General features: G+C 55.0%; 1 protein-coding gene and 3 non-coding genes across 8 annotated transcripts; 3 read left to right on the top strand and 1 right to left on the bottom strand.

The window, feature by feature from the left end:
• Positions 1-296: 296 nt before the first annotated feature.
• Positions 297-368, bottom strand: TRNAH-GUG. The gene has a single exon. It is a non-coding gene; the product is annotated as a tRNA-His (tRNA).
• A 549-nt stretch (positions 369-917) lies between these two features.
• TRNAH-GUG lies at positions 918-989 on the top strand. Its single transcript has one exon. It is a non-coding gene; the product is annotated as a tRNA-His (tRNA).
• Positions 990-2,018: 1,029 nt separating this feature from the next.
• TRNAH-GUG lies at positions 2,019-2,090 on the top strand. Its single transcript has one exon. It is a non-coding gene; the product is annotated as a tRNA-His (tRNA).
• A 7,057-nt stretch (positions 2,091-9,147) lies between these two features.
• SHF (Src homology 2 domain containing F) lies at positions 9,148-26,944 on the top strand. 5 transcript variants are annotated; one of them, XM_040968896.1, is made up of 7 exons: positions 9,148-9,657; positions 18,261-18,402; positions 20,380-20,589; positions 21,826-21,966; positions 23,000-23,171; positions 23,317-23,436; positions 26,331-26,944. In XM_040968896.1, exons 1-7 carry the CDS (start codon positions 9,148-9,150, stop codon positions 26,515-26,517), a joined length of 1,482 nt encoding a protein of 493 aa, XP_040824830.1. In that variant the 3' UTR covers positions 26,518-26,944. The 5 variants fall into 5 exon arrangements, with proteins under 5 accessions (XP_040824830.1, XP_040824832.1, XP_040824833.1 ...); XM_040968898.1 differs by lacking the exon at positions 21,826-21,966; XM_040968899.1 differs by lacking the exon at positions 21,826-21,966 and having other exon boundaries at positions 23,000-23,169; positions 23,317-23,389; positions 26,331-26,497.
• Positions 26,945-27,196: the final 252 nt, after the last annotated feature.

Below are 27,196 nucleotides of genomic sequence, written 5' to 3'. Positions count from 1 at the left end.
TTTAGCCAGTTTGAAGCTTTTTAGGGAACCCAACATGCCTTTATACCAGCCAATGTACTACACAGAATATATCGCCAAATAGAATTATTAAACGAATATGGAGGCTGGCTAGTTCATTAGCAGATGAATACATTAAAACGCAAAAGTTCAATCCACTATATTCACGTATGATAAGTGTCCTAACCGGTGCCTTGACCTGAAACCTAACAAGGAATTTAGCACCATTCCAACCTTGCAGATCTAAACAAACAAAAAAAAAAAAAGAGGACGCCCTTGCCGTGCCATTGTTGCCACAATGCCGTGACTCGGATTCGAACCGAGGTTGCTGCGGCCACAACGCAGAGTACTAACCACTATACGATCACGGCGAGCTACCGGGACGCCACAGGAGCCGGGTGGCCGGGCAGCGTCTCCATCAGGAAGGCGGCCGCCGTCCAGCCTTGCCCCGGCTGTGCCAGCTCTGTCCTCGGCCTGATCCCAGAAAGGGGTCAGGGTGCTGTGGACTCCCCGGCCGAAAGATCCGGCAGGGCTCCGCAGCGAACACACGGGGCGGAAGGCGCTTTGGAAACTAAACAAGCCCTGCAGGGGCGCGTCAGGCCGGTGCTGACCCGAACCCCGCCGGGCTCGTCGGCGGAGGCCGGGGCCGCTATCCCGCCACCGGACGACGTCTGGCCGGCACTAGGGCTGTGCCTTCGCGCTTTCCGGGAAGCAATCCTGACCCACAGCCCGGCGCAGCCTCCACTTCGGGGAATGCATGCAAGGGCGGACCTGAACTGACAACCTACAAGAGAACACTGAACCTGCGAGGTCGGAGAGGAGCAGAGACAAGCACTGAGTGGATGACGCAACAAAGGGGCGGAGCTTGCAACAGTCAAGAGCGCTGCGGAGCGGCCTCAGCCACCGGCCCTCGGTAGCTCGCCGTGATCGTATAGTGGTTAGTACTCTGCGTTGTGGCCGCAGCAACCTCGGTTCGAATCCGAGTCACGGCATTGTGGCAACAATGGCACGGCAAGAGGGTTCACTTTTTTTTTTTTTAAGTCCTTCGGAAATAGACTCAGAACCGGTTGTGGCCGCGGCGGGTACGACGTTTAGTCAGCTTTTGCTAAATAGGATTTCCGAAGGATCTAGGCCTCTGGTTACTGTGGGTCCTGTGAACAATTCTCGGAGAAACACGCAGCACGGAGCTCTGGCCAGGATGAAAAATGCTGTCAGAGATCTGTGCGTTGCCTCCCCTGGAAGCTCTGCAGGCAGACTGCAATCCTTAGGGCGAGATGGTGAAACGGCCTCTGAGGTCGCTCTTGCAAACAGAATGGGAATCTGGGCGACAGACAGGATCATCCCAGCTGGCAAGTCCTAAAAAGGCACGCATGCCGACCCCCGGTCACGGTGCGGGAAGGCTGTGGCCTGATGGGGAGTGGGCATGGGGGGCGGTGGGCGCCCTGAGGGAAGGCCGCTGGGAACGGACGACGCCAAGAGCAGGCGGCTGCCCGGGATTCACTAGTAAGGGCACACTGGCATCTCCCCAGCATGGCGAACGGCCTCTGGCCACCGCGGCCTCGGCGACAGCACTGCAGGATTCGAGGGAGCCTGCCGCTGCCCAGGAGGCCGCTCAGGAGGCCAGGACGGGGAGCAGAGGCTGCGGCGGGGAGCGCAGCCCGCCGCGCTCAGGGGCCGCGAAGCCCTCAGAAACGTCGGGCAGTCGGTTAGGAGAAGCCTTGAGGAACGCCCCCGCAGGCCCGGGAACCCGGAAGGGTTTTCTGGAACACGAGCGACCCCAAACTCAGCGTTCCCCAAACTCCTACCGCGCCCACCGCCCACCGCCCACCGCGCACCGCCGTGGCCGCTGGCTGGCGCGAATTCAAGCCCGGGCGAGTACAGTGCGCCTGCGCGTCCTGCGGCCTCCCGTCCGACCGGAGCCCCGCCTCTAGAGTGGGTCACCGAGTGACGCGAACTGGGCCGGCCTATGACTGCTGAAAGGGACAATCGGAACGGCAGTCTCCTCAGGTCCCCGGTAGCTCGCCGTGATCGTATAGTGGTTAGTACTCTGCGTTGTGGCCGCAGCAACCTCGGTTCGAATCCGAGTCACGGCATTGTGGCAACAATGGCACGGCAAGGGGTCTACCTTTTTTTGTGCTGCTCCTTCCCGAAGCAGCTGTTTTCTTGCCTGAAAATCGAGCAATCTATAAGACTGCTAACCCCGAGGAATTCCCATTTACTCCTCTTAACACAGCCTCAGATCAAATGGTTGTAATCCTTTCCTCCGGAAAATCCATGTATTAATCGTTCCACACAAGCAAGTCAGAGCCTCTGTGACCTTGCGATATTGGGATTTTTTTTTCTTGCATTTTAAAAAATTCAGTAAATATATTGACAGTAGTGAAAGAAGTAAGGTTCCTTCCATCTAACTTCCCATAACCTGTATGATCTGATATTTAAGTATATAATGGTTTATGTAAAAATATTCATCTTTGCTTCCTGCATAAAACCCAGTCTCTTCTTTCTCCACCCACCCCTCACAGTGATGTGTGAGATGACAGATGTCAAGAAAAGGCAATCCTCTTTTATGGGGAAAAGTTCCGGTACCTGAGTGAATCACCAAAGCCTGATTCCTGGCTGGGGAGGTTAGGGGACAACCGGAACTGATTAAAGCGGGGAGAGGGACTCTTTTCTGTGTCCTTGTAAAATGGACGGAGCCTAGGTTCTGTCAGGAAGCAGCAATGCTTTGATTTCAGGTTGGGAGGGCAGGGTAGCATCTTGAATTTGGAAGAGGGTTCTACCCCCATCACCCGACAGGATCCCGTGTAAGTCACAATGGCCAGGATTAGGAAATCCAAGCTGGAAGGCAGGACTGAGTCTTGCGTGTGTTTGCATAAGCATTTGAACAGGAGGCATCTTATGAAGAAATGTGTGAAGTGGCCAGGTTTGCTTTGGGGCTGTATATTACAAGGTGTGTCTAGTGCAGAACAATATCAGTTTCATATACAACAGAAATTGTTTCAATTAAAATGGAGAAGACACTTGTCCATTTTTCTAGTAACTTCTAGATCTCTCTTTCTTCCTTCTCTAGCTCTCCCTGTTCTTCACAGAGACATACACAGGAGAAATATTCCACCTTCCTCTTTGCTCTCTTAACTCTTCTTCTAAGCAGGAAAAAAAATGGTGAAAGCTGGTGATAAAGAAACTGCCCTGACATCTAAAGGAGTCCTAGAGCATAGGGTGGTCTTTGAAGATGTGGCCTCATCTAAAGGCACTCAGTCCAGTGTTCTCTGGAAAGCAGAGGAAGATGGTCCAAGGGCTTTGGCCCTGTCACCCATATGGGAGACCTGGACACTCTACCAGGCTCCTGGCTTCAGCATGGTCCAGCTCCTGCCCCAGCAATGTGAAAGAAAGATATCTATCTCTTCTCTTTTCTCTGTCATTCTACCTTTCAAATAAATCTAGGGCTGTCAATGCTAGCATCTCATAAGGGTACAAGGTGAGTCCCAGATGCTCCATTCCCAATCCAGCGTCCTGCTAACGTGCCTGAGAAAGCAGCTGAGGATGCACCCATGTGGAAGAACAGGAAGAAGCTCTGGCTCCTGGCTTTGGACAGGTCCAGCTCTGGCCATTGTGACTATTTGTGGAGTGAATTGGCAGATGGAAGACTCTCTCTCTGTGTAAACTCTTCCAAATATTTTTTTAAATGATAATACCAAAGGACACAGGGATGTCTTGAAAGGATTCCCATCGGCCACATCTGAGATAATTTGAGTATCAGAAAGAATAATGAAGGTGGGCATTTAGCAAAACAAGACCCTGCTGACACTCCACAACAGAGTGCCTGCTTTTCTTCTAATGCAGACCCTGCACTGGAAGGCAGCGAGTGATGGCTCAAGTACTTGCCTCCCTTCTACCCATGTGGGCAAGTTCCTGCCTCCTGGCTTGGGCCCCCTGGCATCTGGGAGTGAGCCAATCAATGGAAGATCTCTGTGTCTGTGCCCGTTTACGTATCTCTGCCTTTCAAATCATCAAGTGGAACGATCTGGTGGACTCCAACTTGTGAGCAAGCGATCAAGTTTAGCATCATCAATAAAGGGACCAGTGTGTTTACAGGTAAACCCACAACATTCCCTATGCGGTGGTCTTTTCAGAAATGTTTCAGTTGAACTTAGCCATGAAGACTCATGGGGAAACCCAGAATGTGAGATGTTCTAAGTGACAATTGGCCCGGAAACTTTAAAAGCAGCACATTAAATGAAAAACTAGCAACAAAAGAGTAGGGAAGGGCCCGGCGTGGTGGCGCAGTGGTTAAGGTCCTCGCCTTGCATGCCCGGGATCCCATATGGGTGCCGGTTCTATCCCGGCAGCCCCGCTTCCCTTCCAGCTCCCTGCCTGTGGCCCGGGAAGGCAGTCGAGGACGGCCCAAGGCTTTGGGAACCTGCACCCGCATGGGAGACCTGGAAGAGGCTCCTGGCTTCGGATCGGCATAGTATCGACCGTTGCGCTCACTTGGGGAGTGAATCATTGGATGGAAGATCTTCCTCTCTGTCTCTCCTCTCTGTATATCCGCCTTTCCAATAAAAAAATAATAAAAAATAAATCTTTAAAAAAAAAAAGAGTAGGGAAGTGTTCAAGGTTAAAGGAAACCAAAGAAGGGCTTTAAGTCACCATTTGGAATGCCAGATGTCAAGTCAGATTGCCTGATTTGAGTCCTCGCTCCCCCACTTCTGATTTCTCCAGTCTTCAGCAAGGCCCACTCCTGGACGCTGCAGGCATGTGGGGACTGAATCTGCTAATGAAAGAATTCTTTCTTTGTCTCCTGGCTTTTCAAAAATGAACAGTTAAAAAACTAAAATGGGATAGACTAAAGAAATTTAACAAACAAATGCAATGGGAACTTTGATTGAATTGGAATCACACACATACAAAGTATAAGACATTCTTGAAAAAAGTGGAAACACAGGACATACAACACTATTAAATATGCTAACTCTCCTGTGATAATGATCTTAAGATCCCAGAGAGTTACTTTTTTTAAAAGATTTATTTATTTTTATTGGAAAGGCAGGTATACAGAGAGGAGGAGAAACAAAGAGGAATAGAACCAGTGCCCATATGGGATCCCAGCACATTCAAGGCAAGGACTTTAACCGCTATGCTATGTCGCTGGGTTCAACTCCCTCTTTTTTTTTTTTTTTTTTTTAAAGATTTATTTTTATTATTTTTTCATTGGAAAGGCGGATATACAGAGAGGAGAGACAGAGAGGAAGATCTTCCATCCGATGATTCACTCCCCAAGTGAGCGCAACGGGCCGATCCGAAGCCAGGAGCCTCTTCCGGGTCTCCCACACGGGTGCAGGTTCCCAAAGCTTTGGGCTGTCCTCGACTGCTTTCCCAGGCCACAAGCAGGGAGCTGGAAGGGAAGCGGGGCTGCCGGGATTAGAACCGGCGCCCATATGGGATCCCGGGCGTGCAAGGTGAGGACCTTTAACCACTTGCGCCACCGCGCCGGGCCCAGCTCCCTCTTTTTTTAATAGATTTTTTTTTTTTATTATTGGAAAGGCAGATCAGATTAATGGAAAGGAGAGACAGATCTTTCATCTGCTGGTTTACTCCCCAAATGGCCACCAACAGCCAGAACTGAGAATATCCAAAGCCAGGAGCCAGGAACTTTTTCCAGGTTTCTTAAGTGGCAGCAGGGTCCCAAGGTTTTGGGTCATCCTGTACTGTTTCCCAGGCCACAAGTATGGAGCTGGTTGGGAAGTGGAGCAGCTGGGGTTAATTGGTGTCCATATGGGTGCTTGTAGGGTGGAGGATTTAGCCACTGAGCCAACACACACTAGGCCACAGAATTTCTTGTCCTTAGGAAATACTTTTTAGCATATTTTTAAGTAAAACATCATGAAATTATTCTTTGTATCAAATGGTGAAGCAAAATAAAATTAAAAAATATATATAGTGAATCTAGGTGAAGAACATACAGGTTTCCACTGTAGTTTCTTGTAATTTTTCTGTAGGATTAAGATTTTTTTCCAGGACCCAGCACAGCAGGCTAGTGGCTAAAGTCCTTTCCTTGCACATGCCAGGATCCCATATGGATGCTAGTTCTAATCCCGCTAGCCCCGCTTCCCATCCAGCTCCCTGCTTGTGGCATGGGAAAGCAGTCAAGGACAGCCCAAAGCCTTGGGACCCTGCACCCGCATGGGAGACCCAGAAGAGGCTCTGGGCTCCTGGCTTCAGATCAGTGCAACTCTGACCATTGAAGCTGCTTCGGGAGTGAAACATTGGACAGAAAAGGTTCCTCTCTGTCTCTTCCTCTGTGTATATTTGCCATTCCAATAAAAATAAATCTTTAAAAAAAGATTTTTTCCAAAATAAGTTTTTAACAAAACCAGGAAATAATCATAGAACATTAGATTTAAAAAATGAAGACATAAAAACTGTGTACAATGAAGGCAATACAAAACTAATGGGAAGCTACCCTTTTCACTTTGGCAGTTGGTAGGCCAGCACCAGGCAAGAGGCTCAGCACTAAGTGACAAGGTTGTCCCTGCTGCCACACAGAATCTCAATTATAAGAATGTGGCTCTATGGTCCGGTGTGCTGGTTCTAATCCTGGTAGCCCTGCTCCCAGCATGGCCCACGTGGGTCCTGGCTTCAGATCTACTGGCCATTGCAGTCACTAAGGGAGTGAATCATTGGCTGGAAGGTCTTCCTCTCTGTCTTCCTCTCTGTATATCTGACTTTGCAATCAAAAATAAATAAATCTTTAAAAAAAAGAATGTGGCTCTAGCAAACACCACCCAAACCTCAAGGGAGCCCTGCTGTGGCCGCCTTCCTTGCCCCTTGGATTATTTTCAGTCTGCCTGGCCCCTGTGCTTCCAAGAGTTCACACTAAGGCCGGAGGGAAAGTACATCAACACTTGCTGTTAGCGTCCCTCATTCCAGATTCCAAAATCCAAGCTGTTCTGCTGTTGGATCCTTGACCTGTGTGGTAAAGTAGGAGGAAGTGCATGGTGCTTAAAGGCACTGCAACTTTTAAAGGATCCCTTGAGCCCTCCCTCTAAGACGCCCTCTTTCCTGTCCAACAGTATCCCTACTCTTTGCCTGGTTGAAGGAGCGCAGCTTCCCACCTCTGTTGGCTGACCTGGCTTGGAACGCCCTCTCACCCGTTTGCTTCATCTTCCTGGCTCCAGTCTCCCTCCTGCATGCTCCTGCAGATTTCCGGGCATTGATTCCATTCCTCTGAGCTGTCAGCAGTTGAACTCCACATTCTTAAACACAGGGCCTCATATGACACCTTCCCTCGTAAGCATTCCACAGCTTCCAAAGCGCATCCCTATCCATCACCTCCCTTAAACCTCACAAAACTGCCAATGTTTTCCTTTCTAGGAAAGGGTCAAATATGCAGCCAAAGGAAGCCCGGTTAGTCTGCTCAGGGACCTCCTGTGTCCATGCCCCAACATCCCCCTCGATGGAACAGCTGGACCATTCTCTGTGTCCAGCTCTGCATCAGTCAGTTGTAAACGCTGCACACATAACAAACATGTTTATGTTTTTTCTTTTTTTTTCTTTATTTTTGACAATCTTTACATGGTTAATTAGGGCACAAAGGTTCAAGGGCTACAGGAAATTGGGTAAGACTATTCTTTCCACATTCTCTCTCTCTTTTTTTTCCTGTATCTGGGTAAATGGGGAGATAAAGGGAGAAGCCCCACCCAGTCTCACACTCATCCCAGATCCCTGATATGCGCTCCGAGGGTCTTGCTCAAGTGGTTTTGATAGTTCAACAGTTATGAATTGCTGCCAATCTCGCCATTCTAAGCACGATGAAGTCCCTGCAGAATCCACTGATTGACACAGATGTTTATGTTTTTATTGTGCTTCAGGAGGCCAGGCACTGTAACACCAATGCCTCGTATAGTCCTGCTTTTCAAGTGTGGCAGGTGGTTGGAGGTTGAGGTGCAGGGCACCTCCATTATCGTGCCCCAGGAGCCTATCAGAACTAAAGTCTGGACCTGTACCCCAGAATCAGACCCTGCAATTTATAAGATCCCCAGGAAATGTGTGTTCACATTCAAGTCCGGGAACAATTGCTTCGATTTGCACCAAATGGAGACTCAGCCAAGCCTTTGGAGACCTGTGACCCTGGGAAATCCTAGCAGACTGCGTGTAGCCCTCAGGCCCTTCTCTACAGGCTTTGAACTCCCTTCCCTCTGGGTCCTCAGGTGCCTCCGTGCTACCTCAGAAACAGTGGCGGCCTGGGAGTGGGGAGGTCCTGAAGCAGGGTCGGTGAGGTGAGGCGCACGCTGGCGCTGACATAGGGGCCGTAGTTCTAGGACAATACCCAGCATTTCTCGCATTAGCGCTGGGGAACAAGGGAGCCGTTTCTAGACTTGATTTATTGACTTGTCTGTTCTCATTCTGCCACTAATCTGACTGACAATGAAACCCGGCGGAGGCTAGAAGGGAGTACTGCGGGCGGGCCGCTAGCTGCCACCAGGGTCGCACGGGCCGGCTGGGGCAGTGAGCCGGAGGGGAGGGTGTTGGTTTGAGGGCTGTTCTGCGGGTGTGAACGACACGACAGAAAATAGTGGATATCTCCAGGCAGTTGCTTGTCGCTCGGGAAGCAATAGCTTGGCGGTCCACGCGGTGCGAGCAACTGGGGATCGGAGGCAGGCGGCAGCACCAGCAGGGAGGTTGCGCCTCCTGGTCCTTGTTAAGCAAAACAGCCCTCGCGAGAGATTTTCCCGAGCGTCAGGCTCGGAAGCGGGGACGGGAGGGAGCCGGAGGGTCGGGAACCCCGGGATCTGCGGGCTCCGGTCCCCTCGTCTCGCATGCGCTGGGAGCAGGAGAAGGGGGAACGGATGGGGACGCGCGCGCCCGCCCCACAGGAGCACGCGTGGCAGCACGTGGAGACCTCACCTTCAGTCCACGAGTCGCTTCCCCGAGTCCCCTCAACGCGGGCTCGAAGCTCTCCTCTTCTCCGGCGTCCACTCCGCCCAGGATCCCGCACCCCGCCGTGCCGGGGAGCGGGGACCCCCGAGTCGGGGAGCGGTGCCCCGCCCCTCCCTTGTTGCGGCCGAGCCCCGCCCCCCGCCGCCGCCGGCGCCCCGCCCCCGGCCCGCGCCGCGCGCCGCGCTGCCCTCCCTCAGTCGGGCCGGCCCCATGCTACTGAGCGGAGCTCCTCCGGCGGGCTCCGGCCCGGGGCCGCGGGCGCAGGCGGGTGCTGGCGGCGGCCCCGGGGGGTCCCGCCGGGGCGCCGGGGGAGCGGGAGCCGCCGGCCCTGGAGGGGGTGGCAGCGGCGGGGTGGCCAAGTGGCTTCGGGAGCACCTGGGCTTCCGCGGGGGCTCCGGGGGCGGCGGCGGAGGGGGCAAGCCGGCGCCCCCGGAGCCCGACTACCGGCCGCCCGCGCCCTCCCCGGCCGCGCCCCCCGCGCCGCCTCCCGACATCCTGGCAGCCTACAGGCTGCAGCGGGAGCGCGACTTCGAAGACCCCTACTCCGGAGGGTCGTCCGGCTCCGCCGCGCTCGCCGCCCCCGTCGCCGCCGCCCCCGGCCCTACGCCGCCCCCGCGCCATGGCTCGCCCCCTCACCGCCTTATTCGGGTCGAGACCCCCGGGCCCCCGGCGCCCCCTGCGGATGAGAGGCTCTCCGGACCCCCAGCCAGCAGCGACCGGGTGAGTGCAGAGCCGGGCAGGGCTGCTGGGGAGGGGAGCCCAGAGAGGTCTTGGAGGTTGCGAGAGGGACAAAGGTGGCCTGGCCCAGGGCCGAGTCCCCTCGTGTCCCAGCCTCTGGAGGACGCGAGCTTAGTCCCCCGAGTTTTCCCCCACCTTTGTCCAGATTTCAAGCTGCTTATCTGGAATGAGACCCCCGAACTCTACCCTTAACCCCACAGTCGCTGGCCCGGCTACCCTCCCCTCCCGCGCTCCCGCTCTCGGCTTTGCAGCCCTGAGCTGCTCTACAGCGGGTTTTTTTTTTCTCCCCTAACGGAATCTGGGGAGCACCCACCTCCCCCTGCCTGCGGACAGCCTTTCTGCCGCTACTGGGAGCACAGCTGTCTTGCTCTTTGATCTCTGACCCTTTCCCCAGGCCAGAACCAGCACAAAGCGCCCCCCACCCGCATGCTGCTGCTCCTCCCCGCTCCGCCTGTGTCCGCCCGCCTCCATCCCAAGCGCCCTTGCAAGGTGTGAAAACCCCGGCCAGGAGGTGAAGGCAGGAGTTTCTCCTGTGGGCCAAGCGAGAACCGTCCTTCGCCTTGTCGCGTGGAGCGGGGCCAGGCGGGATTGGCTTAGGGGGCTGCTGGCAGGGAGCAGTTCTTGCCAAGGACGCCCGTCAGTGGTGGGGTCCAGGGGCCCACTGCCCACCCCTTCCCTTGACCCTCTCTCCCCCTCCGTGAGGGCTGTTCCGTGCCCAGAACCTGTTGCCCAGATGGGACTAAGCAGTTGAGCCTGTTTGCCCTTTTGCCCCTGAAGCCCATTCTGAAGGAGGCTGGAGCCTTTTGTGGGTCTGCTGGCACTGGGCATGGGCAGCCACTGTTTCTCCAGGACATCCCCCTTCGCCTGGGGGGCTCCTTTTTTCCCAGCTTCAGGGGCCCTTCATGCCCTCAAGCAGAGTGACAGCTGGAAGTACCCCCAAGGCCCCAGAAGTGTGTGAAGATGAGGGCTCCCCTCCAGCTGTGCTGCCCTTCACTCAGCCTCCCGGGGCTGCCTCTGCCCAGCAGAGCAGAGAGCTTTTGTATTGGATCGGAGAGCAGAGTTGGAGTCCAGAGAGTGCCAAGCGGCTGGGTTTCCTGGATGAGAGATGTGTCCGGGTCAGGGCAGAAGCCTCAGGAATGTCAGTGATTTTTCTCTTGAGTTCCTGCCCTGGGGCACGCTGCCTGGGCAGGATTCTTGGCCTGCAGAGAAGGGGTTCAAGGGTACTTCTACAAGGCCATACTCCCCTCCCTCCTCAGTGTCCCTGCGTTGTGTGATGGATGACGGTGGTGACAGTGAGACACAGGGACATGCTAGGCCTTGTTTTCTCCACTGACCATTTAGTCTCCTCTCTGACCACTGCCTGTTGGCACACAGGCCCAAACTGTCCTTGGCCCCTTTCCTCTCTGCAGTGGCTTGGAATGTCCTCACAGGCTACCCACCAAGCCCTGGGTGCCAGGACAAAAACCATGTCCTCCTTATGTCTGTTTCCCAAGTGCCTGACACAATGCTTGGCATCAGGAGGGGTGCACAGCCCTGTATGGTGACTGTCCCCTGCCAGGGTGGCCTGAAAGTCAGGGAACCACCCACTTCCCTGCCACAGCTGCCCCTGTGCAGGACCCTGCCCCCTCCGCTCTGGGGCTGCACCTCACTGTCACCACTGCTTCTTGCCAGGGACGTCCATGCTACCATGTGGCCACCCTGTAACGTAACTCACAGGCTGTTTAGGCCTGGGGGGCCAAGAGATGTCTAATGTTGCGGTCAGCCACAGGGCCAGGAATGAACTCCAGCTGGCTCTCCCAGGAGCCATCTAGTCTGGGGTCTGTTCAACGAGTATAAGAAGGACCCAGATGCCACCTGAGTCGGGTGCTGGCTCCTGACCCTGCTCACTAAAAGGAGCTCTCATTGCTTTGGGAGAAGAGTTTTGGGGGACCCCAGAGTTTTGTACTAGGGAGAGCTCAGATTAGGTGTCTGAGCCCTTGACTGTAAATCCAGTGTGCGGCCCCTCAGCCTGCGGAGCAGCACATAATTGCCACGTGTACCTGAGATGCTGCCACCACCTCCACAGCCCCCCCCCCACACACACACACCCTGGCCCCGCTGAGCTGTTGTTTCTGCTGTGGGGTACTTTCTCTCTTTATTCAATCTATAGGGTCTCTTGGGTTCTTGTTGAGGTGTCTCCTCCCATGGTCAAATGGCAACTGGAGACCGAGATGTGGCTTGGTCTGGCTTGCCTGGCTGGTCAGCAACTCTCCTTCTGGAGCCCCATGTCTGGGTCCTGCAGATGAAAGGGGTGGAGAAGCTTCTGTGATGAACTGGGGAGGTAGAAGGGAAACCCAGGGAATCTGCACAGGACCCCGAGAGACCTGAGGGGCCCAGGGCTCTTTGCCTGCTCCCCATGTAAGGCTCTGGCTGTTTTCCCACGCCGAGACCCACTGCTATAGGGCACAAGGGTGGCCATCTGGGCAGGCCTGGTGAGGCAGGTGTGGGAGCAGCAGGAGCTGCGCCTCGCAGCGGGCAGGCAAGGCCTTGCCATCTGGCTGCAGGAAGAGCTCCCTGGTGGTGCTGGGCCCTCAGCCTGCATCCATCTGGGCCCCACTGGCAGAGGGACTGGAGAGCAGCGAGCCTTTCCCTTCCTTAACTTAGACCTTCAATAGAAAAATACCTGGTCGGGTTAGGGAAGGGGGAGAGAGCCGAAGAAGTGGACCCAGATTAGATGAAGCTCTGAGCCATCTCTGCCCATCTTCGCAGTGTGTCCTTTGCCTTGGTTGTGCCAAGATGCACACTTGTGACATGGATGAGAAGCCTGGCACCAGACACAGAGCAAGGCCCTTATTTGTAGCTCTTGGAGGGACTCGTGGAGTTTGTGGGTGTTCTAGAAACTGTGACTTGGTTCCTGCTTTCCTGGGAAAGGTGCATAGCTTCATATGCTCATGGGATCCACAGGCCCTCAAATATGAAGGTTCTTTTTTTTTTTAAGGTTTATTTATTTTTTTTAGAAAGACAGATATAAAGAGAGGAGGACAGAGAGGAAGATCTTCCATCCCATGGTTCACTCCCGAAATGGCTGCGATGGCTGGAGCTGAGCCAGTCTAAATCCAGGAGCTCAGAGCCTCTTCCAGGTCTCCCATGTGGGTGCAGGGTCCCAAACCTTTGGGCCATCCTCAACTGCCTTCCATGCCACAAGCAGGGAGCCGGATGGGAAGCAAGACCACCAGGGTAGAACCAGCACCCATATGGGATCCTAGTACATGCAAGGCAAGGACTTTAGCTGCTAGGCTATCATGATGGGCCCGTGAAGGATCTTTTGAAAGATTTGTTTTTACTTCAAAGTCAGAATTACAAAGAGAGGGAATGACAGATTGTACATCTCTTGGTTCACTCCCCCAAAGGTCACAAGTGGCAAAGCTGAGCCAGTCCAAAGCCAGGGGCTTCTCATGGATCTCCCACATAAGTGCAGGGGTCCAAGAACTTAGACTATCCTCTCCTGCTTTTCCAGGCCATAATCAGGGAGCTGGATTGAAAGTGAAGCAGCTAGGACTTGAACTGGTGCCCGTTTGGGATGCCAGTGCTGCAGGTGGAGGAATAGCTTGCCATACCACCATGCCAGCCCCGAATAGGAAGAACTTATAAGAATAGGTAGATGGTATCCACATGGATGTGGGCCCTCCAGCCCCATTTTGGAAGGGAGAGAAAAGACTGTTGATGTAAGAAAGCTGAAGTGAGGGTGACAAGGGCTGTCAGCTGGGAGCTTGTCTTTGCCGATGTCTGTGTTTATTTCTGAGGTAACACAGGCCTAGGCACTGAGAGAGACCTTGTGCTTAGAGGACCTAGTCCCTGCCTCGCTTTAATTCTCCTTCTCAGGACTTCCACCAAGTCTGGAGGCTTCAACTTAACTTGCAGATATTTCTGGTTGAGATGGAGGTGGCGGGGTGGTGGTGGCGGCGGTGAGGTTCAGGAGAAGACAGAGAAGAGAGGAGCTGGGGAGCAGGACAGAGAGCTGGGGACTGGTGAGGCCTCAGCCATCCGGGGCCCAGGCTGGATGTCTTGGCTGTGCTTGGTGCGTCACGGAGGGCTGTGGCTGTTGGGGGAGGGCATGAAGATGGCCCACCCTTGCAGAGGCGCAGCACTGTGAGGCGCCTTCCTCTTCTGGAGCTAGCTGGCTTCGTACCTGTCGCTGTGAGCTGCTGGGAGGCCAGGCCTTTGGGGTTTTCACCTTTGATGATGTGGTGCCGGACACTTGCTGAGCTCCTGCTGGTGCCAGGCACCAGGCCGGTTGATGCTGACAGTCACTTGCTGAGGGAGTTTCCCAGGCAGACATTAGAAGAAGTACATTGCAAGAAGTAGGTGTAAAAGATTTTGATGTTGGGGGAATCTCAGTGATGTTCCATTTCCAAAACCATGACGAGGTCAGTAGGTTTTCAGTGACAAAGGGTTTCCATGGTTAAATACTTTGGGGGAATAATGAAGCAGAATTAGCCTTTTTTTTTTTTTTTTTTTTTTTTGCTGTAGGACTGCTCAGAGCTAATGTGTATTTTCAGTCTACAAATAGAGGAAAATAGGTGCTACATTTCCCAAATTTCTGGAAAAATCTATGATAAGGCTCTGAGGTATAGAAGACTCAGGTCGCTGTCTGGTCTCCACTGCTGGCACGCTCTGTATGCTAGACAAGCACTGAGACCTTAATAGCCAAATGTAAATGATGATGAATGTAAAAGATTATTATCAGGGTCATCTCGTATTGAGCACCGACTCCATGCCAGCCACTGGGCTAACAACTACACATTCCTTTTCCCCTTTTCCTCTCCTTCCTCCGAGCTCCTGCCCCAGTTGTGTACTGTTGGAATCCTCAGTCTACAGCTAAAACATTTCCAGACTGAACAGAATAAAGCAGCAGAAGGGAGGCTAGTGGTTGACTCTGGGGACTTTGGAGATGGAGCTAACACTTTATGCAAGGTGCCCTGCTTGCTTCTCCTAGACCCACACCTGCTAGAGCCCCATGGGTGGGGTCAGACACATGTTGCATGGCCCAATGGCCTAGTGGAAGCACAAGCAGCTTGTGGGCCTGCTAGCTGCCTGGGAGAGGCCTGGGCAGGAAGGCAATGGGGAGTGTGACAACTGGGAGGGACACTGCCTAATGGGAGCAGATGCAATAGCAGGTCTTGGAGGCAGCCCGCGGAATGATGGACAGGGGCCCTCTCTGGGCAGCCCCTTTACCCATTAGTCAGGCAATCCATCAGCAGTCAGCAGTGTTCTGGCTGTGCAGAGGAAGGGCCTCGGCATCAGCTGTGGTTGAGGCCTTCCCTGGAGGCCTCCTTTCTGCCTGGAGCCAAAGGCTTGGAGGCCCATTGGCATGTGGCTTCTCCTGAGAGCCTTGTCCTACAGCTGCTTCTGGTCAGCCAGAGCTCCGAGGACATGGGGATCTGAAGGTTGGTATCCCATGGAGGCTGGCGTCTGGAGAGAAGGGCACCTTTGGAGAACCCAGTAGAGGTACATGGAACACTGACTGTGGGCCAGGCTCTGGGGTGGTTGCAGGACATGATATTGGGCAGATCAGGGACCAGAAACAACGGATTGGTTGGTGATAGGCACCGGAAGCTATGGGACAGTTTTGCCCACTGAGTCATCTGTGCTGTTCCCTGGGAAGGCAGGCCTGGGCTCCAACGGGACCCTTCTGTGCCCAGAGTGGACACCTGTCCTGCCAACCTTCCCAGTTGTCCTCTCTGCAGTGTTCCCAGCTCCTGGGCCCGTGGGCGGCTCCTGTGGCTGTCCCAGCCCAGGCTGGGGCTTCCTGGAGCAGGGTGTGGAGCCAGGAACAGCACAGAGGAGCCATTGAGCTGCCCACAGAGCTGCCACCTGGGTGCCCAAAGGCGCTGCAGGTTTGGGCTGTCGAGCTCCTGCCAGTCTGGGAGGGCTCAAAGCTCTTGGCATGAGCCCAGGACTCAGGTAGGAAGGGAGATGGATGCAGCTTGGGCCAGGTTTGTTGAGAGAGGGGCTGGAGGGGCTCCATGTAGTAGGGGCAGGTCTGAAGGTTGTTGGAGGATGGGCCAGACCCCTCTGCTACGAGCAGCTTCTAGGGGTGGGGCTGTACTCCCCAGGGCTGCGTCCCCTCATGTGACCCCACCCCACCACACATCATTCATGCTTCCTCCCTCTTCTGAATGAACAGGGGAAAGTGCTTCCTTTGTCTATTCAGCTGTTGTCTGTGAAGGGATTTTACAGATACTTCCGGAGCTTCCACCAGGAATATGGCCAGAACTGTGCTCCTGCCCTCAGGAAGACGGGGCAGTGGGCCCTCCCTCGTCAGTGGAGTCACACGCAGCTGACTAGCAGGATTGCTTCCCGTGGCAGGGTTTCAGCATCCTCTGGGCCCTGGGCTGGGATGGGGCTGTGGGTGCCACTGGCCTGGGAAGAAGTGTGTGGAGGTGGGGTTATCACTGCTTCCTAGGACTAGAGGTGAGGGGTTAGAGAAGGGGTAACAGGTGGCGATAGAATAGAAATATTTTAAAATTAATTGTCTAGGAGGCAGTGCATTGGTATAGCACAGTAATCCTCTGCCTGTAACACTGGTATCTGTTATGGGCACAGGTACCCGCTGCCCTGCTTCTGATCCAGTTCCCTGCTAATGGCCAGGGGAAACAACAGAAAAGGGCCAGATCCTTGGGCCCCTGTACTCTGTAGGAGACCCAGAAGATGCTCCTGGCTTTGAGCTGGCCCAGCTCTGTCCATGGCAGCCAATTAGGGAATAAAACAGTGAATGGAAGATGTCTTTCTCTCTCTTTTCTCCCTCTCTAAACAAATCTAGGAAATTATTCATTTAAATTTTATTTAGTTTTAAGTTTTATTTTCATTTGACAGGCAGAAGAGGGATTGACTTCCCGTCTGCCAATTCACTCTCCAAAGACTATGACAGCCATGCTGGGCCAGTCCAAAGCAGAAGGCAGGAACTCTGCCTGGGCCTCTCACTTGAGCGGCAGGGGCCCATGGTGCATGTTAGCAGGAACCTGGAGTCGGGAGCAGAGCAGGGCCTTGAAACCCAGGCACTCTGACTTGAGATACAGGCAGCAAATGCCTGCCCTCAGGTGTTTATTGGAGCTGGAAAGACAAAAGTGACAAGGAGTTCAGGCTAGTGGCTAAGCTGCTGCCGCTGCCTATGAGAAGCCAGGAGCTGGGGCCTTTCCCAGAACAAGGTGGGAACAAGGCAAGAAACGATGTATTAGAGGCCATGGGGCCTCACCAGAGAAACAAGCAGAGGGCCTCCCTGAGAGGTTAAGGTTCCACCAGGAGGGGGTCCTCATTCCCAGATTCTGTAACACAGAGTAAAGGCAGCCACCTTCACAGGGCCCCCAGCGCAACTGGCTTTCCAATGGCTTTGCTGCTGCTGAGAACTGAAGCCTAGACTGCCCTGTGGTCAAGGGAAGGGCACTAACCCCCATCCTGCCCAGGGCGTAGCGCTCCTGGGATCTGGCAGCCCTGGATAGCCCGGGCTCCACCCGAGGAAAAGCCTGCAGCCAGCTGGGAGAAAGGCTCCATTGTCCCGGGTGTTCCCCGCCCCCAGCACCTGGAGCACTTCTGCTGGGTGTGTAGCTATGGTTTGCTCCTCTTTGACTGGGGGCAGGGACAGAGCCCTGGCCGGGAGCCACTTGTGTGGGAGGAAGGGGCAGAGTGGGAAGCGGAGGGCCAAGGCAGGGCCTTTCCTGCTCCTGTCCCTGTCTTCCAGGAGCCAAGGACACCTTCACAGGGCCTCAGGGCTTTCCCAAGGTCTCTCTCCCAGAATGCCCACGGTGACAGGTTGGCAGCCAATTCTCCAAAAGGTTCCATGGTAGCCCCATGACGGGGATCTTGTCAGAGCAATGACAGGGAGAACATAGCCTGCCTTCCCTGGTGGTCAGCAGCAGATGCATTGGTTGGCGTGGACCCTGCTTTTCTGAGTTGCCTGGCTGCTCCATGCTTGCTCTTTGACTTCTTCTAGCATCTTTGTTTTTTAAAATATTTATTTCTTTGAGAGAGAGTGGGCGAGCATGCCCTTCCACCTGCTGGCTCCCTCCTCAAATGTTCACAACATCCAGGGTTGGGTCAGGATAAAACCAAGAACCAGAAACTCCACCCACACCTCCCACATGGATGGCAGGGTCCTGTGCACTTGGGCTATCATCTGCTGCCTCTGCCTCCTTGGCTGCAGTAGCAGGAAGCTGGATCAGAAGCAGAGGTGCCAGGACTCAAACTGGCCATCCAGTATGAAACGTTTGTGTATGTGATTCAATGCCAGCTCCTTTCCAACGGCTGCGTAGCAATCCTCTGAATTAAGCCCCCATGTTGAACAGCCTGGTGCTGCCTCTTGTCCTGCTTTTGGACCCTGACTAAGGCAGGCCCAAAGACCCAGTTGCTTCATCCTGGCCATTTAGGCCTAGGAGATGGCCCAGAGGCACACATTGGTTAAAAAAAAAGAAAAGAAAAGAAAAGTGTCCCTCAGGGCTTGCCTTAGACATCTGGGGCCCTGGCTCCAAGGTAGTTCTCCCCAAACTCACTGGATGGGGCATCTGGGGCACCTCCGCAGCCTGAAGCCTGCTCTCGTTACTGCTCCACAGCTGGCAATCGTAGAAGACTATGCAGATCCATTTGATGTTCAGGAGTCTGCTGAAGGCTCAACAGGAGCTTCAGGAGCCCCGGAGAAGGTCCCTGAGAATGATGGCTATATGGAGCCCTATGAGGCCCAAAAGATGATGGCTGGTGAGTAGCAGGGGTTGTGGCTGGGGTGGGGAGGGGGAGGAGGTTGCTGATCCATGAGGCTTGGGCTCTGCAGAACAGGCTCTGGTACCCACACATCCAGGGATTGATTCCTAAGGACTGGTCCCCATTCATTCAAGGTGATCATGTTGGAGAGGAAGTTGTGCCGTGACAGACCTGCAGATATAGAGGAAGTCAGGCAACCAGAAGGTCAAATAGAAGCAATTGAGGTCACCAGGAAGGGCAAGCTTGTGGTGTGGGCTGGAGGTTACTGGTCCCAAAAAGAGCATCACTGGTTTTGCAGAAGGGGATGGTGAGATATCAGAGTGTGGCATTAATGACCTTGAGGACAAGTGATTAGAGATATGGACACAATGGGGTTGGGTAAAAGTAGCTCAAGGATCTATGGGAGGGAAAAGTGAATAATAGGTGGCTTTGAAGACAAGCCAAGGGAGAATCCTGGGAAAGAGGCTGAGTCAGGATGGTCAGATAGGATGGAGACAGGTCATCTAGACCAAGGGCCCAAGGTCACAGTTGGAAAAGGTGCTTTCAGGAGCAGATATTGTCAATGCTAAAGACATGGTGGGAGCTGAGATGTCGGAGAGCACTTGGAAGGCTGAGCTACTGTTCTTGGACTTGTTCCAGGGAGACGAGTAGAGCCATTGTGAACCCGAGCAAGGGAGGAACAGGATGAGTATGGCACAGGCAGAGAGTCATTGAGGCTGTGCCATACAGAACACACTGGCGGAGGGAACCAGGGGAGGAGAAATTAGCAGGATATCGAGGGACCACCAGTCAGTACCCCTTCCTCCTCTCAGGAGCTTAGAATCCTTGAAAAATAAAGATAAAACCAAGGGAGGGTAACATGTCAGTTTTATTGCTGATAGCATTGATTGGAGAGCATTACTCAGCTATGCCACCAACAATGGGTTTCTTCACCACAGAATTACACTTGTTCACTCAGACAGCACATGACACAGGGGCAGACCGCTCACCACAAGGAGGAGAAAGAACCAGAATGTTTTCTCCCTACAAGAAGGCAGATCGGAGAAAGAGCCCACGCCTTCGCTAGCCAATCAGACAAGCTGCTCCTCTTCCTCAGGAGAGGCTGGTGAGGGGGCAGAGAGCCAGCGGTCAGGCATGTCATCGCAAGTATCACTCCACAGATCCCCTGGAAAGCTATAGTTCACTCTGGCCATGATCTAGGGCATCCTCAGGGTGGGAAAGAACAGGTGAACTGTGGAGAAAGAAGGTGGGTGAGTTTCCCATGTAGTGGACAGAAAGGGAGACACTGAGAGGTGGCTACTGCCAGTGCCTTGGAATTGCACACAGACGTTTCAGTGCACATTTTGGGGGTTACATAGCTGCCAGACTTTTATCAGATGTTCACAGGTATCCTCTGTCTCAAGTGACAGTGTAAATGTGACTGGAGATACAGAAGCAATGGATTTCATGAGGCAGGTTGTCCAGGGAGAAATGGTGGGGAGTGAGAGATGAGGTCTGCCTCAGGGAACAGAGGCCAAGAGGGGACCCCAGGAAAGAGACCAAGCAGGTGAGATCCGGGAGCAGACCATCCCAGAAGATAACCTGGCCAAGGGGATGGTGATAACTGAGTAACCAGGAAGCACTTTCTGGTTGTTAAAATGAAGTCACTTGGGAAACAGGAAGCTAAGGAGAACTGGGCAGCAAGGAGGAGACAGAGCAGGGGAGGAACCTACCTCAGTTTCCTAAACCTGTCAGCTTCTGCTGCCCAGCCCTTCCTGGCTGTCTTGGCATCGTTTGCAGGCCTTTCCTTCTGTCTACCTCTGCCTCCAGTGGACCCCCTGCCACTGAGGGTGAGAGACAGGGATGTGTGACTGCCGAGCCTTATACACACACACACACACACACAGCTGGGCCATCCCGCAGGAGGCACACTTCATAGCAGTGAAGGTGACCCCTTCAGTGAGACCTGAGCTCTCACACTTCCTGCCTTGGCAGAAATCCGGGGCTCTAAGGAGACGACGGCAGTTCAGGCCTTGCCTCTGTATGACACGCCGTACGAGCCAGAGGAAGAGGGGGTTACCCCGGAGGGAGAGGGGGCCCTCTGGCTCCGGGAGTCCCGCCTGCCTGAGGATGATGAACGACCCCCTGAAGAGTATGACCAGCCCTGGGAGTGGAAGAAGGAGCGGATTTCCAAAGCCTTTGCTGGTGAGTCTTGGTGGAGAGGACAGCTCTGCTGGGACCTGGAGCACCTGGCCTGCCCTGGGGGAGGGAGGCATGGCCCGCAGGGACCCAGGAGGGTGACCGTTGGGTGGTGTGGACACAGTGCCATATGCAAGGTCAGGCGAAGAGTGAAGCCTTCCAGAGAGAGGCTCAGGCCTCTTCCTCCTATTGTATTTACAGCCAAAGAAACTGCCGCGCAGAATTCTGAAACTTGTGTTGTGTGTTAAATTCAGTTAACAAAAGAAGGGATTTAACACAGAACCTTCATTCCAGCCATGCCAGACCCTAAGGGAGGAGGCATCCCTTGATAGCCACTGTGTGCGGCTCAGGTTTCTCCCACCCCAGCCATACCACTGGCCAGCCCACAGTCTCCTGGGACAAGAGCTGGGTGGAGCCAGAGTCTGTGGGTTGGTAGGGGGGAAAGGGGCTTTCCCTCCCAGATCCTTCTGGTGCGAATGTAAAGGATTAAATGCTACTAGATTGGAGTCCCTCTCCCAGTGTGCCACCAGCCCTGATTGGTCAGGGGCTCTTCGATAGCTAGGCCCAGCCCTCCCCACCTTGGCTCCCCAGACAGTGAGGAATCCCAGGCTGCTAGTCTGCTTCCTGTAAAACACATAGTGCCTGGATGGGCCGTTTATCTCCAGCAGTCTCCTTGGAGAATCAATACTGTTTGGATTGCTTAATGGGAAAATCTATGCCCGTCATTAGGAAACCTCGTTAGCAGTCCTGCAGCCACCCATCGGTGGTATCACTCTTTGTGGGGTGGGGGTTTGTTTCAGTGGAACATCTCCCCAGCCTGGGCCTTCCTAACAGCCTGGGCCATGCAGTCATGGGTTTACTACCCCTGAGTTCCCAGGCTGCAGGGGGGTGGCGGGAAGAGGGGGAAGGGAGGCCCCAGTGATCTGGGTGGGGCACTGGATGGTGTGGGTGCCTCCCACATCTGCCTTTTCCTCTCCTGCCCCACACCTGGCCCTGCAGATATGAAGTCCAGTGAGGGGCCCCTCAGGCTGGGGGAGCAGGGTCCTCTGTCTTGCCTCTCCCCTTCCCCTTTTGCCACGCCTGAGAGTCCTCAGAAGCTGTCCCTGCCCTTGCCCCTTCCTCTGCCCCTCTTCCTTTCTAGGCTGTCCTGTTTCCTGCCTCTGGATTTTGGTGTCTCAACCTCTGCCTCTTTCCGTCTCTGTCACTGTCTGTTTCTCTCCTCCCTCCTGCTACTGGCTCCAGTTGACATTAAGGTCATCAAAGACCTACCTTGGCCTCCGCCCGTGGGACAGCTGGACAGCAGCCCCTCCCTGCCTGATGGGGACAGGGACATCTCCGGTCCAGCCTCACCCCTCCCTGAGCCCAGCCTGGAAGATGGCAGCGGTGGGTCTTGCGGGGCGGGGACTTTGGCTCCTAGCTTTTGGGGTTTCGTGGGCTTGAGTTGGGGGCTGAGAGTGGGCCTGGTAGTGAGAACCCGGAAAGAGTAACTGCTAGGAAAGAGGGAGACGACACAGTGTGCATTCCTATCTCCCAAGCTGTGAGGATGGAGTCTGCTACAGAAGCCCCTGGGCAGTAGGCTTCTGTTTCTTCCATGTCACAAAAACCTATTGTTTTAAACTCATTTCCTTGGATGCAGAGGTTCCAGGTGTTGGGGGAAAAGGAAGCAGGGGAAAGGAGTTGGTGCTGGCACTGAGACGATGTGATCCTGGTACCTGAAAGACCATAGGGGTATAGGGAGCAGACATGAAAAATGGGGAGAGAGGCACTTGTGCTCTGTGTGAACTGGGGTGGCACCTACTGCTGCATCCCTGCCTGGGGGCTGTTGCATTTTGTGAAGGCAGCACAGAGGAGGGTGCCCACTGGGGTGCAGCCCTGCCTTGGCGTAGTGGTCAGGCTGCCCTGCTCTGGGAGGGCAGAGCCCCTGCTGAGCTTCCTTGCCTGAGCAGGATTAGCCTGTCAGGACAGGATGGCACTGAGGGGAATCAGATAATTGTTCTCAGATCGATAAGTCATTTCTCCAGAATGGCTTGGCAGGGAGATTTGAAGAACGGTAATGAACTCTGAGGAGGAGAAAGGAACAATATTATCAGCTCTGAAGCCATCCTGAGGGGGATGGGATGGGATGGGGCAGGCAATGGTGCCCCCCCAAGAGAAGCCAGGACATTTCTCTCCTTGCTGCTTTCTTTCTCACCCATACTTTGGGGTTTGGGAAGCCCTATGTGCTAGAGGGCTGAGCCCAGTCTCCCCGCCACCAGGGAACAGACCCAGAGTGCTGTCCCTTAGAGCCTGTGAGCCCAGTGAGCGAGTACACCCTTGACCCCTACGGGCACGGGAGGGTGTGTGGTGAGGTGCTGCCTGTTGGACAGGGCCTCGTGTCCAGGGTCTTCAGGGTGTGTGACCACCGTGTTCTCCACAGCCCAGTTTGAAGGACCAGAGAAGAGCTGCCTGTCACCTGGCCGGGAGGAGAAGGGGCGGCTACCTCCTCGATTGTGCACAGGGAACCCCAAGTCGGCCAAGTCCCCAAGCGCTGAGCCCAGCAGTCCCCTGGGAGAGTGGACAGATCCAGCCCTGCCTCTGGAAAACCAGGTGTGAGTGTCTGTGTCCAGCCGGGCACTCCCGTCCCCTCTCACCTGCTGGGCACTGGCTGCCTTTCAGCCAGAACGGGGGTGGGCCAGAACAGCAGGGTACCCAACAGAAATGCCCCCCACCCCCGTTTCTCTCTCTCACTCTCAGCTGGTACCACGGGGCCATCAGCCGAACCGACGCCGAGAACCTGCTACGGCTGTGCAAAGAGGCCAGCTACCTGGTACGCAACAGTGAGACCAGCAAGAATGACTTCTCACTCTCCCTCAAGTGAGTTGCGCTGGTCCCCTCCTGCCCAGACAGTCCCTGTGAGCTGTGGCACAGAGTCCTGAGGTGTCAGAGGCTGTTGTCAAAGAGCTCAGGGACTGGCTGAGGGGGTACATCGCTGGGCTATGGCATCCAGCTCGCTCAGCTGGCTGTGCAGCCTAGGGCCTCTTAACCTTTCTCTCAGCCTCAGTTTCCCTACTGGTAAAAAGGAGCAGAGTAGTGTCTGCTTATAAGGAAGGATGAGATGGAATAATGCATGGAAAGCACTTAATGTCATGCAAAGTACTCAGTAAAGCATCACCATCAGCATTAATGGAAACCCAGGATATTCTAGAAGCATAGGTTGGCCTGGGGGAGTTAACAGGGCAAGATGGGTCATGAGCTTCCAGCACCATAGTCCCTGGACAAGTGTTCCTGTTTACTGGAGAAGTTGGCTGAGTGGGGGTGGGGGTCTCTGAACTGTGAAGTGCCGGGGGTGGGAGGCGGTGGGGAGAGGCAGGGCCTCCCAGGAGCAGATGGGCACAGAGTAGTCTGAAAGGAAAGCCCACCCTGCCTGCCTCTTGGCACCCACCTGAGGCAGCTGGTTTGGGGGAGGGTGTCCTTGTGCCTTCCCCCATCCTTCCTGGGATACCTATCCCACTCCCTACCACATTCCCTGGATAATACTCCGCACTTCAAACTATGGCAGTCTGGGACTACAAATTGCTGCTAAACCAGGCACATTAAGGGGATAATTAGGCACGTGTGTTAAAAGATAACAGAAGAATAGCCCAGCTCTAGTCTGGTGTCCTCGGTTTGGTAAAACCAGCTGTGTGACTCTAGGCCTGTCACACATCATCTTCTGAGCCAGGATTTCTCCCTTTGCAAAATGAGTTGGTGGGTACGCTTACATTTCTTTCAATTCTCACGCTCAAGGAGTATGCAAATTTTAAAATCAAGAGTGTTTTGGAAATTTTCATTTGTCAGAGTTTGATTTGCATGAATTTGAGGAATCTATAGTGCTGTAAAACTTATAGTTAAAATCCATGGAGCATATACCAGATGACACTGCAGGGCAGTTAGGCAAGTTCAGAGAGGTTTGTGACCTGCCCAAGGCTACCAGCTAATAAAGTCTCCTCCAAGTCCGGATTTGAGTCCAGCTGGGTCTGACTCCAAGACCCTGCTCTCTCCTTCTGTGGCGCCCCCCCCCCCCACACACACACGGTGCTGGGTACCCGTGGCTGGACTGTCCAACGCAGGGGGGGACACCAGGAGTCCAGTGGAGCGGGCAGGCCCTCCTTTCCTCGGGAGAGGCTGGTCTGGACGTTACCCTAGCCCTGGTCTGTCTGCCAGAGCCTCGTTTGCATATAAATGGCTTCTCTGAAATACAATTATGGGTTTCTCTTCTCTCCCTAATGGAAGGGCTTTCACTGGTAATTAAACAGCTTCTTCAGAAAGCTGTGCCAGCTCCAGCCCTGGGGCCCAGCTGTCCCACCCTAGCCCCCTGATGGTCTGGTCAAGGCTTTTCTGGATCCTAATGGACTCTTGGGACTTTGTCCCAGGAGGTCAGAGAAAGCTTGGCCACTTCCCCTCCCTTTCCCCAGGAGGAGGGTGACATGAATGGAGGCTGGGCTGTGTGGCCATTTGTTGCGCCTTCTGGTCGGGATGTATCATGCAGCTTTCCAGATGCCTGCCCCTGCCCAGTTCTGCCCTGGAGTGTAGGGAGGGAGAGCACCAGGGGGAAGGCAGGGCCCACACTGCTACCCACAGCCTTGGGCCTGGGACTGGGCACGGCAAAGACAGTGGTGGTTGACTGCTAACTGCCTGCCCACTCTGCTACGCACAGGGGCTTGTACGCTGGCCTCCAGCCCTTGGCCCCTGTCCCTTGGAGCCTCTGTGGTCACAGCCTCAGCTCTAATCACATATTTACAGAGGGCCCCACACCCTGACACGCTTCCAGTCCCTGTCTCCACCCCCTCCTCCCTGCACACAGCCGGACAGGATGACCTCAGAGGAGACAGAGGGATGGAGTTAGTGGTCTGGTTTTCCTCCCTTGCCTCTCTCCATTTGCCCTGGGGGCCTGGTGAGGTGAAGCCTCCTTTGCAGTCAGGCAGGGCAGGCAAGTGAGGTTTACCTGCCTCTCCCCTCAAAGTCGGGGTTCCTGGGGCAGGAGCAGACCCTACTTCTTATACCCCCGACCCTGCCAAGCTCTGCCCTTGTCACCATGAGGGCTTCAGCCAGCAACTAAATGTTCAGCCTTGGGGCTCCCTTGCCCTTGCTTGTGGGTGAGTTTCAGGCCTGGCTGGGCAGTTCTTGCTGGGGACCCACCCTTACACTGCATCTCTACCGCTGAGAGTGCCTGGACACTGCGGAGCTGGCAGAGCTCCCAGCAGTGGGGTCCTGGTCTGCAGGGAGGAGGGAGATAGGGGGCAGGAGGCAGGGCAGGCACAAATGCTGATTACTCTCTGGTCTGAGAGGCTTTGGGGTTCCAGGCTGAAGGGCCATATGCCTGAGCTGGAGACTTGGCTCAAGACCCCTTTGTAAGGGGCTTAGAGACGCCCCCAGGAGAAGACAGCTGAGCCTCTCCAATTACTTAGGGTAGGGTGGGGGAAGGTACTTCCAGATCTGCTTGCAAGAAGGACCCCCCCCCCAAGACTAGGTTGACTGTCACATCTGCCCACCTACCCTCCTGCCAGCAGCATCTGTGGCTCCACCTGAGTCACAGGGAAGGGTGCACAGGTTGGAGGGGAGCCACCTGCCTGCACCCCTGTGCCCATGCCTAATGCAGACTTAGCACAGCTCGCTCACCATCTCCTGCCCTCCCAGCTGCCCTCTGCGGGTCTCCCTCCCTTGGCTGAGGGAGGGGCGGGCCGAGCGGGAGCTTCCTCCTCACCAGGGTCTCCTCTTCCTCTTCCCAGGAGCAGCCAGGGCTTCATGCACATGAAGCTGTCGCGGACCAAGGAGCACAAATACGTGCTGGGCCAGAACAGCCCGCCCTTCGGCAGCGTGCCTGAGATCGTGCACCACTACGCCAGCCGCAAGCTGCCCATTAAAGGGGCTGAGCACATGTCCCTGCTCTACCCCGTGGCCATCCGGACTCTGTAGAGAGGCGAGGCCGGGGGCCCTGTGCCCGCCACCTGGCTGAGGCCCAGGATCTCACAGACCTTTCTTCCCTTTTCCTGGGATGCGGTGGATGCTGGAACTACCTTAATTTATTCTAAAGGGGAAGGGGGCTGGGAGTAAAGGGTTGTACGGAGCCAGGGAGAAAAGAAACCCTGGAGAGAAAGGATAGTAAGCCTCTGGGGGGAGGGGGGACGAAGGGGGCTCTGGAGCCGCTGGCCTCCTGGAGAGTTTCCTAGCGGCTCCAGCCCTTCCCACCCTGGGCTGGGTGGGTGCAGGGGTGCACGTGGGCCCGCGACGCCCCCGTTATCTCCCAGGCCCCAGAGCCCCAGGACGGCTCTGTGCTGCGGGAGGGTTGAGAACAGGGCCCTGGCCCTGGGGAAATTGTGCAGTCCCTGCTCCGCGCCGGCTCCCGGCCAGAGGCCATAAATAAATACGATCTTGCCAGGCAAAGCAGCATCTGCGCCTCGGGCGCCGCCCGGGTCGGGAAGGGGGGGTCGGACACGCGGCCGAGAAGGAAAGCGCGGGGAGCGCGTTCGGAGCGGCAAGCTGCTTCCTTTGACGAGGGGTCGAGGCAGCCGTCCGCGGCCCCAGGGCCCGCCGGCCGCCCGGCGCCCCTCCGCGGAGCGCGGCTGCCCGGGAGCGCGTCCGATTTCCTGCCAAA

The sequence above is a fragment of the Ochotona curzoniae genome, unplaced genomic scaffold, assembly GCF_017591425.1.
Source record: "Ochotona curzoniae isolate NIBS_2020 unplaced genomic scaffold, NIBS_Ocur_1.0 scaffold_4701, whole genome shotgun sequence".
In the NCBI taxonomy this organism is placed as follows: domain Eukaryota; kingdom Metazoa; phylum Chordata; class Mammalia; order Lagomorpha; family Ochotonidae; genus Ochotona; species Ochotona curzoniae.
Note: the sequence above shows the minus strand (reverse complement) of the source record. Positions and strands in the feature narration are given on the sequence as shown.

Coding starts and splice junctions, on each gene's coding strand:
- SHF (XM_040968896.1), top strand. CDS start 9,148: ATGCTACTGAGCGGAGCTCCTCCGGCGGGCTCCGGCCCGGGGCCGCGG. Junction 20,590..21,825: donor GATTTCCAAAGCCTTTGCTG/GTGAGTCTTGGT, acceptor TACTGGCTCCAG/TTGACATTAAGGTCATCAAA. Junction 21,967..22,999: donor CAGCCTGGAAGATGGCAGCG/GTGGGTCTTGCG, acceptor TGTTCTCCACAG/CCCAGTTTGAAGGACCAGAG.